This window comes from Stenella coeruleoalba, assembly GCF_951394435.1.
Source record: "Stenella coeruleoalba genome assembly, chromosome: 10".
NCBI lineage: Eukaryota > Metazoa > Chordata > Mammalia > Artiodactyla > Delphinidae > Stenella > Stenella coeruleoalba.
In genome coordinates, this window is record NC_137156.1 from 66022933 (window position 1) to 66035872 (window position 12940).

At 44.6% G+C, this 12940-nt stretch overlaps 1 protein-coding gene across 1 annotated transcript in view; it reads right to left on the bottom strand.

Annotated features, from left to right (window-relative positions):
• Positions 1–518: 518 nt before the first annotated feature.
• The window catches only part of SLC25A20 (solute carrier family 25 member 20), a 31707-nt gene continuing 19285 nt past the window's right edge, over positions 519–12940 (bottom strand). The window contains exons 5-9 of the mRNA XM_079932882.1: positions 3975–4092; positions 3217–3289; positions 2734–2843; positions 1771–1895; positions 519–1356 (exon numbers count right to left, since the gene is read on the bottom strand). Coding sequence (XP_079789008.1) covers positions 1294–1356; positions 1771–1895; positions 2734–2843; positions 3217–3289; positions 3975–4092 — 489 coding nt within the window. The 3' untranslated portion in view covers positions 519–1293. The remainder of the gene's footprint in view (positions 1357–1770; positions 1896–2733; positions 2844–3216; positions 3290–3974; positions 4093–12940) is intronic.

Consider the following 12940-nt stretch of genomic DNA (forward strand, 5'->3'; position numbering starts at 1 on the left):
CTCCATTATGACTCCCTCACCTCCTCCAGCTGCACCTGGTCATCATCATCAGCCTGATTAGTAATTCCAGACATCAGATCACACAGTGACCCCAAAGTACATATGAAAACTCAGGATTGCTTTTGGCCTTTTAGAACAATTGACTCTCCATCCGTTAGCTAAGACACCCATGGCTGAGGGCAGAGAGGTGAAGAAATGAAGGGATGGGCTTCAGGCTCGACCCTGTGGGGGCCTGCATGCCAGGCTTGCACTGAGAGCTATGGGAACAGTTACCAATCACGTTGCCCCATCCCACCCCACCCCACCTCACCCTCCAGCAGCTGGAGCTGGGGCAGTCAGGGAAGGCTGGGCTGGCCAAAACTTGCTCCTCTTTCTCTTGCTAGAACCCCTGCCTGAAGAACCAGGGAAGGATACTGGATCCCTAACAGCCTCCACCAAGGCCACAGAGGCTGCTTGCTGAAATGACCCAGAATCAAAAGAAAAAAATTTCACACAATGCAAAAATTAGAAACAATATTTATTATTTCCTGTTAAAATAGGGTGCTCTCATGAGAAAAGAGTGTGCAAAAAGAGCCTTCCTACACCCTGGGCTTTCTCACTTATCCTAGCAAGCTGGGACTGTCGGTTCAAAATTCTCCTCCTCACCGTGTAGGAGGGAAAGCTCTCCACCTACTCCTGGAAATTAGGCTACTCTAGTTTTAATTTTGATTACTTGCATGCATTAAAAAAAAAAAAAAAACCTGACTGTTAACAGGCTATCTATCCCTAGGCACATTTGCTCAGTCCACTTGGGCAGACAGATGTGGGCCTCAAGTCCACATTCCCATGTGCAGGCCAGGATTAGATGATACCCTGGAAATCTGGTGAGTGTTCCTGGCTAGGGATCAAAGAAGGCCCCAGTTCCTGGTTAGATGGCTGAAAACATGCATAGTGTCTCCAGTGAGAGGCTGAGATTCCCTCTTTCTCAAGGAGTATTTTGGGTGTAGTAGGGCCAGTGATCAACTAGTAGACAGCATTCTGGCCACAGACAGTATCTGGTCTAGAAGCTACTTACTCCATCTCCAAATCCTCATGAGTTCCCTTAAATTGACTAGAGTGGATTCAAGTTGCAAAATGGCAAATTATACCAGGAAGAGGATGTCATTAAGACAATGGTCTCAACCATTGAGTCCGTGCACAGAGCTCACATCCCACCATGCCCCTCCCCTCACACTTCAGGACAGCCTAGTCCTGCCCACTGTTCCTCCTCGATGACAGCTTTCAGCATCCTGAAGCCTTGAGCAGCCTTCAGCCTCACAAGTTGGGCATGGCCCAATTAAGGAACTTCATGGCAACTTCAAAGCCAAGGAAACAGGCCTGAGAAGGGGTTGGAAGGAAGAGAAAAGCCAACAGGAGTTGTGACTATTCACAGAGACCCCAGCACTGTGCTTGACTGGCCCTGTCAGGACCAAAACCCCTTCCTAATCTCCCACCTCAGGTCACAGAATCAAGCTATGCTTTCTCATTCCTAAAAGGGAAAGAAAATGCATGTCCCCAAACTGCCCACTTCTGATGGCCAGGCCAGGAAATCAAAGCTCCTCACCTCAGAGGATCACAAAGGCAAATCTTCCTGACAGTTTCAGGAAAGGGAACAAATAAGGAGGCTCTGACTGAGGGTGGGATTTGGAAAAACTGAGCCCCCAATTCAATCCCAGAAGCAAGCAAAAGTCAGCCCACCTGCACCCTGCTCTGAGCCCCAAAGGGAAAGCACAGCCCCTGCCAGTCACTCACCGCATTGGCTGGGAAGGCTCGGATCATCACTGCATTGAACCCCTTATACAAGGATGTGATTCCTTCATTCCGGATCAGCTCCCTCAGCACATCTCTGAAGCCATTAGGATATTTCCCAGGAGGTGCTGTGGGCAGAAAGCAACTGTTAAGGCTTCAGGAAGCTTCCTGACCTGACCATGGTGACCTACATGGGGACAATATTGTAGTCAAGTCTTCCTGCAGGGCCACAGCACCAGCGAGAGGACACTTTGCAGGTCATCTGGGACCAGTCCACAGACAACACAGTTCACCTTGGGACAAACAAATACAAATGTCTGGATTACTGGTGCCAAGGGAGTGGAGAAGGGAATGAAGAATGAAACAGTCCTTCTGCTCATGTGAGGGAAGGAAGGTTGATTTGACTTCTTCTCTACTATTTTTCTTTTTTTGGGCCACGCTGCACGGCATGTGGGATCTTAGTTCCCTGACCAGGGACTGAACGTGTGCCCCCTGCAGTGGAAGCGAGGAGTCTTAACCACTGGACTGCCAGGGAAGTTCTTCTCTCACTTATTTTATGCTTAGGCTGACAAGAAAATGAGTCTAGGGGCTTCCCTGGTGGTGCAGTGGTTGAGAGTCTGCCTGCCGATGCAGGGGACATGGATTCGTGCCCCGGTCCGGGAAGATCCCACATGCTGCAGAGCAGCTAGGCCCGTGAGCCATGGCCGCTGAGCCTGCGTGTCCGGAGCCTGTGCTCCACAACGGGAGAGGCCACAGCAGTGAGAGGCCCGCGTACTGCAAAAAAAAAAGAAAATGAGTCTAGCATTCCTAGAACACAAATGACTGCAAGGGAGAATGTTGGCCAGAGAGATGCTGAGTGCTACTGTGGAGATTGAGTATCCCTAGGGCCTTAAGAACTCTGTATCACAGGGGCAACCAGTTCTGGGACCCACTCCAACCCCATCTACCCTACTCTCCTTTACTAACCAGTCTGGAAGCGGGACTTGAGCACGTCTGGAGGGATTGCCACAGCCCAGTTGAAGATCCCTGCGATGCCCCCAGCCACCAGGATCCGAGGCACGCTGAGCTCATTGACACTGCAGAATACCAAACAGCCCCAGTCAGACAAAGGCTGTGACAGTGGTGTTCAGACCATCCCTCCTGTGCAGACAGGGCAGCCACAGAGAGGGAGAAACTGGCTGGAGGGAGGAGGTCCAAGGCCAAAGCTCCTGTGACATGGTAGCTGCCACTCGTTGAAGGAGGTTTCATGCACTTGTTTCAAACACTTCCTCCACCGGGTGAGGCACAGGGTAAAGGGTATTAGTTTTAGCTGGGCCTCAGCAGCAACAATAGGGAAGTGGACATGGAGACAGAAGCAAGTCCCACTTCTGCCTTCAGATCCACTAACAGGAAATGGCAACCTACCCATGATTGGGCAAAGTGGCTTCTAAGTTCTTCTGTTCTCCTCACCTCTTTTCCTCTGGAGTTAAGATATTTTTCAGCCATTCATATGTCATGAAATACATCCCACTGGCTGGAACATCTGTTAGTGGCAATAAAGAGGTAAATTAAATGATATAAAAATTCTCGCAGATTTCCTGACCTTAGAAGGACCAAGCTTGGCTTTGGACCCTTGAAGGTTTCCTGAGAAGCTCCTCAGCAGCACTTCCTATTTGCAATAATCACTTTGCAGTGACCAGATGCTGCTCTGGGGCGAGCACTGGTGTGAGTGAGCGCTAACATGCACGACATTATTTCATCTTCAAAGGCCCTCTGAGTGGTCCACACTAATATGCCCACTCCAAGCAGTTATAAACGAGCTAACATCTGGCCTTCCCCCAAGCTGTCATCTCAGGACAAGGGTTGAGCTGTCTCTGCCTCTTCTATTGCCACCTCAATAGGACATGCCTCTCAAGCCAAAAAGAGCTCCACTGCTCCTAAGTCATTCTTTCTTCCCACTCATCCCTCCAGTCACGATTTCCACTTGCTACTCCCCTCCGACTGCCAAGCTCATGATTTCCATCCTTGACGGCCAGCCTATCAGAAGGATGGAGGGTCCCCCCATCCTCATGTGTGTCCATGCTGGCCAGAGGTAAGATGGCCTAAAACCAGGACACACAGTGCCAGCCCTGTCAGAGCTGTGGCATGTATGGTGCCAAGGCTCGTCGGGAGATCCAGGCAAGACCCTCTGTGGCAAATCACCTCAGATGGAAGGCCTCAAAGGTTACCTCGCATGAGGGTGAGCACAGTCCCCTTGTAGATGCCTCGGATCCCAGCCTCCTTGTATAGCTTCTTTACACAGTCCAAGGCACCAGTATACTTGGTCTCCCCTGAAGAAGCTTGAATCTGAGAGGGAGGAAAGAGTCATCAAGTCAGCAACAGCAACATCAAAGTCAACAAACCTAGCAGGTTACAGAAGATTACATAGTGAGTGTGGGAGTGGTCATTATGCATTAGACCAATGAAATAATATAACTATCATTGTCAAATCGATAGTTGTTTAGAAGGTACAATATTGGTGGAAGTTACTATGAAATAAGGCTAGGTGAATATATGACAAAATATAAACAAATTGACTAGAAAAAAAAATCAACAGAGGAGATGGAAAATACGTTGAAAAATAAGTTCCCAAATACAAGAGCATTCCCGATAAAGCTAGTTGGAAAAATAAAAAATAAAAAAAGCTAGTTGGCAGTCTAGAAGGGAGGAGACAAATACTTCAGTCAATCACTTATTCCTTCAACAAATATCCATTGACTACTAAATCCACTCCAAGCTCTAACTGATCATGAAGCTTGGTTAAAAGAAGGTGAACTGGAAATTGTATTCAGAGCTCTAAATGCCTGGATAGAGGTCCTGTGTAGAGCCAGGGGAGGGCAAAGGAGAGGCCCCCTATCCTAGTCTCTGGGCTCCAGGGCCTAAGAGCCAAGAGCCTGAGGGCAGGCAGGAGGTATCCCACAAAAGATCTGAGAGAAAGACAGCCCCATGTAGGATCCACAGCAAGTACAGAGTCAAGAGGAATCCGAACACACAAGGGCATCAACCAAAGAGTAGTTAAAGCTGGAAAGAGAGTTCAGATTTAATAGTTCCAAGGAGAAATACTTACAAAATAAATATATAAATCCAATAAATTTTTGTACATACAAACAATAACTAGTTGAAAAATAATGGAAAAGAATCCCAGTCTAATAGCAATAAAGAATTATACTCCAGGGCTTCCCTGGTGGCACAGTGGTTGAGAGTCCGCCTGCCGATGCAGGGGACACGGGTTCGTGCTCCGGTCTGGGAAGATCCCACATGCTGCGGAGCGGCTAGGCCCGGGAGCCATGGCCGCTGAGCCTGCGCGTCGGAGTCTGTGCTCCGCAACGGGAGAGGCCACAACAGTGAGAGGCCCGCAAACCGCAAAAAATAAATAAATAAATAAATAAATAAATCAAGTTTTCTTGAAGGGGCACCTGCACCTAATCCAGAACTCTCCATAATGCTAGAAATATGACAGTCCATGTTCATTGGTCTAATATTGCATATTTAGGTGAAATATTCCTTACTGTGCAACCTCTCTGTATTTTTTATTAGGTACCTAATAACTTCAATGAGTACAAGATAAATAATTGCGTGGACTCAAGAGTTTTAAAGGCTGTTCTTTAAAGTGAGTGCCTACCTTCATGAAATCTGCAATGTCTTAAACTAGCTCTTTTTATAGAGCTTGGCTTGTACTGGAGAAGAAATCAAGTCTATGAGATTCCCAAGAGCAAAAACGTGGCCTTGTTGATCATGATATCTCTAGCCCCTTGCCAGGAATCTAGTAGGTATGACTAGAAATTTATTAGTTAAATTAAGGTAGAAAAATCCATTCATAGTCAACTTTCAAGTAGCAAAACTTGAATACGCTAGATAGTACACAATGTCTCCTAAACTGATTTACATGTCTAAACTCAAGTTAAGCATTCCTTTAAATACATTGATCTGTGTTCCTCTGATAAAGTTACAGAAATACTTCTTCCAGTTTCTGTTTTTCCAATGAAATCACAGGAGGTGTGACTTGTTTAAGGAATAAAGAATGTTCTTAGGAAAAGAAAAAAAAAAGCAATAAAATATATGTGCATCAAGCAATAGGATTTGCATAAATAAAACTCTAAAACCTTTCCAAGGGACATAAAAGAAGAGGTAAATAAAAAGAGAGTCATAGTTCTGTTAGGAAAAGTTTTCAATCAGGAAGATGTCAATTTTTCTAAAAATAATAAATTTAAGACAATGTCAACTGAGTATCAATGTTTTTTTTTTTTTTAAATATAACTTCCCCAGATGATCCCAGCACATGTGAGCCTGGTGTATCTGAGGAATGGCACAGAGGCCCACGTTATCAGAGGATGTTGGAGCTGACTCACAGTGACCTGGGGGGCCAAAGAGGACTGGGCATGGAATTGACATATTAACAGAATTTTCTCACTTATGTGTGGTATAGACTGTAAGCAGGGAAACAAGTGAGGAGGCCCTCACAGTCATCCAGGCCAGTGCTGAAGGTGACCTGGAGCAATGTAGTTGCAATGGAGGTGATGGGACAGGATAGATTTGTGATATTTTAAAAGCCAGCTTAACTGTTCAACAAATAGGATATGTACAGTGAGATAAAGTGTACAATCTAGGAGAACTCCTGGGTTTTAGGGCTGAACAACTAGATAGATGGTATTGCCACCAACCGAGCTACAGAAGGTTGTAGATAAAGCAGGTATTGAGGAAGACCAGGAGTTCAGTTTTGCACATGGTGACTCTGAGATGCCTACTAGCATCCAACGGAAATGTTGGATAAACTAGTCCAGAGTTCAGGAAAAGTCTGAGTTGGAGACATAAACTGGAAAATCATTATTATACAGATGGTGTCTAAAACTCATGAGACAAGAAGAAATCATCAACAAGATGAGTGTAATATGACTGAGCCTTGTGCACATGAACATTAAAAGATTGAGAAGATGAGGATAAACCAACAACGGACATAGAAAAGGAGCAGCCAAGTAGGTAGGAGGAAAGTCAGGAGAGAAGCCAAGTGAAGATAGATCTTCAAGGAAGATGGGGGACCAGCTGAGTCCAATTCTGGATCAAGATGGATCAATGTCCAGGCCCAAGAACTGAACATTGGATTTAGTGTAAAAGTCACTGGTGGGACATCTCTGGTGGTCCAGTGGTTAAGAATCTGCCTTCCAGTGCGGGGACGTGGGTTCGATCCCTGGTTGGGGAACTAAGATCCCACATGCCACGGGGCAACTAAGGCCACCTGCTGCAACTAGAAAGAAGCCCATGTGCCATAACAAAGAGCCCGCACACTGCAACTAAGACCCGACGCAGCCAAAAATAAATTAATTAAAAAATTTTTTAAAAAAAGGTCACTGGTGATCTTGACAAAAGTACTTTTGTTGGAGTTGTGAGGCAAAAGCCAGTCTGATATGCGTTTGACAATTAGAGAAGGGGGACTAGAGACAAAGAGTAAGAAAAAACCAGAAAACTTTTTCAAAGAATTTTGATGTAAAGGGGAGCAAAGACAGGAAGCACAGAAATAGATGTGGAAGGTAAAATAGAGAGAAGTTTGTATTTTTAAGGTGAAAATACAAGAATATTTACGCTATTGCTGAAGAGAACAATCCATTGGAGAGCAAAAACTGATGTTCAAAGAAAGCGAAAGAAGAATTGTTGAAGCAAGGTCTCTGGATGGGCAAGAGGGGATAGGATGTGGGGTCAAACAGAAGCATGGGCCATTCGTGGTGGAAATAGCCAGGCAGCCACAGATGTAGTTAGATGCCAGTGAGTGAGTGGAGGCAGTGGAGGGCATCTGGTAAAGTCCTCCTCTGGTGGTTTCAGTTTTCTCAGTGAAGTAGAAAGCCAGGGGACTTCCCTGGTGGTGCAGTGGTTAAGAATCCACCTGCCAATGCAGGGGACATGGGTTCGAGCCCTGGTCCGGGAAGATCCCACATGCCGTGGAGCAACTAAGCCTGTGCGCCACAACTACTGAGCGTGCGCTCTAGAGCCCATGAGCCACAACTACTGAGCCCGCATGCCACAACTACTGAAGCCCGCACACCTAGAGCCCATGCCCTGCAACAAGAGAAGCCACCGCAATGAGAAGCCTGCGCACTGCAACGAAGAGTAGCCCCCACTTGCCGCAACTAGAGAAAGCCCATGCACAGCAACGAAGACTCAACGCAGCCAAAAATAAATAAATAAATTAATAATAATAATTTTAAAAAGCCAGGTCATCTCCTGAGAGGGTAGGGGTTTGAGAAGAGAAGAGAGTCACAAAGTAGTAACCCAGCAGAGTGGAGGAGTACAAGGGAAGAATATGGATGGGGACTGTCTCATCTAGGAGCAGAAAAGGACTTCAGGCATAAAAGAGATGGAAGAAGCCATGATGGAAAAGACTAAGGGACAAGGCTACTGAAAACAAACAGTCCCTAACTCAAAATCAATATACAGACGTCTAAGAAGCATTTTCCCAATCCTCCTGCTAAGTACAACAAAAAACTCTAGACATTATTTGTTTTAAAAAAATATAAGAGGACTCTGAAAGTTTGGAGAGAAGAAGCAGACTGGCTAGGGATCTTGGGACTTAAGCAATGACATAGTGGTGAGTCCCCTGGATTTTTTTTTTTTTTTTTTTTTTTTGTGGTACGCGGGCCTCTCACTGTTGTGGCCTCTCCCGTTGTGGAGCACAGGCTCCGGATGCGCAGGCTCAGCGGCCATGGCTCACGGGCCCAGCCAGTCCACAGAATGTGGGATCTTCCTGGACTGGGGCACGAACCCGTGTCCCCTGCATCGGCAGGCAGTCTCTCAACCACTGCGCCACCAGGGAAGCCCCCTGGATTTTCTTTTTTGATGTATCTCGGACTTAAAGCAGAAGAAACTGGCAATCCAGGAATACCAAGAAGCACAGATCAAAAAGAAGCCTCAACAAAAGCCTGCATTCTCTAGACAAAGGACCAGAAAAGGAACAGCCTAGAAAGACAGAAAATCTTTAGACAAAAAACACTCTACTCCAGCCATACACCATAGAAAAAACTGTGGCCTCACCCTCTTCCACACCAGCAAAGACCCTGTGGGGAGCCCAGACTTCCACCTTCGCAGGGCTGTAACAAGGTACCCAGTATGCTACCCGGGTGGAGTCAGAAAAGGCCAAGTACAGAATAAGGACTTTCATCCCTGAGAGCCTGTAATCATCACCCTCCTGTCCTGTGGTGTCAGTAGAGACACTGGAACTCCCACATCCACCCAGCAGTAAAAAGAAGTGCCCCACCCTCAAGTGTCAACAGAGGTCGAGTGGGTCACCTAGACTTCCACTTCCACTTGGCAGTAATGAGGCAGCATCCCTCCCTTCCTACTGGAGTGGTGTCAAAGAAAGCCAACTAAAATGGAAAGATTAAATAGGATCCAGAATCTCAATAAAGTATGCAAATATCCGGGTTCCAATTGGAAATCACACATGTCCAAACCCAGGAAGATCTCAAACTGAAAGAAAAAAGAAGCAATAGATGCCAATACCAAGATGACAGAGATGTTAGAATTATCTAACAAAGATTTTAAACCAGCCATTGTAAAAATCCTTCAACGAGTAATTATTAATATGCTTGAAACAGATTAAAAAAATTAGAAAGCCACAGCAAATAAATAAAATATCAGCACAGAAACAGAAGATATGAGGAAGAACCAAGTGGAAGTTTTAGAATTGAAAAATACAACCGAGGGTTTCCCTGGTGGCACAGTGGTTGAGAGTCCGCCTGCCGATGCAGGGGACACGGGTTCGTGCCCCGGTCCGGGAAGATCCCACATGCCGCAGAGCGGCTAGGCCCGTGAGCCATGGCCGCTGAGCCTGCGAGTCCGGAGCCTGTGCTCCGCAACAGGAGAGGCCACAACAGTGAGAGGCCCGCGTACTGCAATAAAAAAAAAAGAAAAATACAACCAAAATAAAAAGCTCAGTGGGGACTTCCCTGGTGGTGCAGTGGTTAAGAATCCGCCTGCCAATGCAGGGGACACAGGTTCAAGCCCTGGTCCGGGAAGATCCCACATGCTGCACAGCAACTAAGCCCATGTGCCACAACTACTGAGCCTGCGCTCTAGAGCCCATGAGCCACAACTACTGAGCTCACATGCCACAACTACTGAAGCCCGTGTGCCTAAAGCCCAAGCTCCGCAACAAGAGAAACCACTGCAACGAGAATCCCGCATGAAGAGTAGCCCCCCATTGACGAAACTAGAGAAAGCCCACATGCAGCAACGAAGACCCAACGCAATGAAAGAAAGAAAAGAAAGAAAGAGAGAAAGAAAGAGAGAAAGAAAGAGAGAAAGAAAGAGAGAAAGAAAGAAAGAAAGAAAGGGAAAAGAACTGTAATCCCAGAACCCTACGTCAAGTGAAAATATTCTTCAGGAATAAAGGGGAAATGAGGCATTCTTAGATGAAGGAAAACTGAGAGACTTTGTCATTCACTGACCTTCCCCAAAAGAATGGCTAAAGGAAGTTCTTTAAATAGAAAAGAAACTCTAAAAGAAGGAACCCTGGAACACCAGGAAGGAAGAAAGAACATAGTAAGCAAAAATATGGGATATTATATAATGGTAATATGAGGGACATTACATAGTGATAAAAGGGCCAATCCACTAAGAAGACATAGCAATCCTAAATGTGTATACATTATACAAAAAAGCTGCAAACTATGTGAAGCAAAACTGATAGAACTGAAAGAAGAAACAAACAAACTCACAATTACAGTTGGAGATTTCAAATTCCTCCATCAACGAATAGGTAGAACAACTAGACAGAAAATCATCAAGGATAGAGAAGAACTCAACAACACCATCAACCAACAGGATATAATCGACATTTATAGATTACTCCACCAAATGACAGCAGAACACACACTCTTTTCAAATGCCCATGGAACATGGACCAGGATAAACCATATCCAAAGCCATAAACCTCAAGAAATTTAAAAGAATGTAAATAATACAGAATATGTTTTCCAATCACAATGGACTCAAACTAGAAATCAATAATCTCCAACACTTGAAAACTGAACAACACTCTCCTAAGTAATGAAAAAAGGAAGTCTCAAAGGAAATTAGAAAACACACTGAACTGGGACTTCCCTGGTGGTCCAGTGGCTAAGACTCCATGCTCTCAATACAGGGGGCCTGGGTTCGACCCCTAGTCAGGGAACTAGATCCCACATGCCACAACTAAAAGTTTTCATGCCACAACTAAAACATCCTGCATGCTGCAACTAGGACCCGACAGAGAGAGAGAGAGAGAGAGAGAGAGAAAGAAAGAGAAAGAAAGAGAGAAAGAAAGAAAGAAAGAAAGAAAGAAAGAGAAAGAAAGAAAGAAAGAAAGAAAGAAAGAAAGAAGGAAAGAAGGAAGGAAAGAAAACACACTGAACTGACTGAAAATTAAAATATGTTGAAGTTTGTGGGACACAGCTAAAGCAGGGCTGAGAGGAAACTTTATAGCACTGACTGTGTATGTTAGAAAAGAGGAAAAGTCTCAAAACAATAATCTAAGCTTGCACCTCAAACACCTAAAAAAAAAAAAAGAAAGAAAAGCAAACAAAACCCAAAACAAGCAAAAGGAAGGAAATAATTTTAAAAAAAGCAGAAACCAATGAAATTGAAAACAGAAAAACAATAAAGAAAATCAATGAGGTGAGTTCCCTGGTGGTCTAGTGGTTAGGATTCTGGGCTTTCACTGCTGTGGCCTGGATTCAGGGAACTGAGATCCCGCAAGCCACGTGGCATGGCCAAAAAAAAAAAAAGAAAGAAAGAAAAATCTTTTTTGAAAAGATCAATAAAACTGACAAACCTCAAGTGAGGCTGACAAAGAAAAAAAAAGAGAGAAGTCACAAATTATTGTTTTTTTATTAATTAATTTATTTATTTTTGGCTGTGTTGGGTATTCGCTGCTGCACGCAGGCTTTCTCTAGTTGTGGCGAGCGGGGGCTACTCTTCGTTGTGGTGTGCAGGCTTCTCATTGCACTGGCTTCTCTTGTTGAGGAGCACAGGCTCTAGGCACGAGGGCTGCAGTAGTTGTGGCTCGTGGCTCTAGAGTGCAGGCTCAGTAGTTGGGGTGCATGGGCTTAGTTGCTCCGTGACATATGGGATCTTCCCGGACCAGGGCTCAAACCCGTTTCCCCTGCATGAGCAGGTGGATTCTTAACCACTGTGCCACCAGGGAAGCCCTACAAATTATTAATACCAGGAATAAAACAGAAGATAACACCGCAGAATCTGCCAATGTATAAAGGACAATAAGGGACTACTACAAACAACTTTACACACACACATTTGACAACTTAGATAAAAAAAACAAAACCAAAAACTACCACAGGGACTCCCCTGGTGGCGCAGTGGATAAGACTCCGTGCTCCCAGTGTAGGAGGCCCAGGTTCGATCCCTGGTCAGGGAACCAGATCCTATATGCAACCGCAACTAAGAGTTCACATGCCACAACTAAGGAGCTGGCAAGCCACAACTAAGGAGGCCGCCTGCCGCAACTAAGAACTGGCACAACCAAATAAATAAAATATAAAAAAAAAAACTACCACAATTTTCCCAATATGAAATAAGTAATTTGAATAGCCCTATAACTATTAAGAAAATTGAATTCATAATTTAATAATTCCTCCCCCCAAATCTCCAAGCCTATATGGTTTCACTATAAAATTCTACCAAATGTTTACAGGAAAATTAACACCAATTCTACATAATCCCTCTCAGAAAATAGAAGAGGGAACAATTCCCAATGCATTTTATGAAGACAGCATTATTCTGATACCAAAACCAGATAGAGACAAGACAGAAAAATAACTGACAGACTAGTATCTCTCATGACTATAGATGCAAAAATACTTAACAAAATATAAGAAAATAGAACTCAGCAGTATATAAAAAGAATTATAAACTATGACCAAGTTGGGGGGTTTATTCCAGCAATTCAAAATTGGTTCAGGATTCAAACACCGATTGATGTAATTCACCGTATAAGAGGTTAAAGGAGAAAAATCACATGATCACATTAATAAATGAAGAAAAAGAATTTGACACAAGTCAATATCCATTTATGAGAAAACTCTCAGAAAAAGAGGAATAGAAGGTAACTTTCTCAACTTGATAAAGAGCATCTATCAAAAAAACTACATCTGGGACCTCCCTGGTGGTC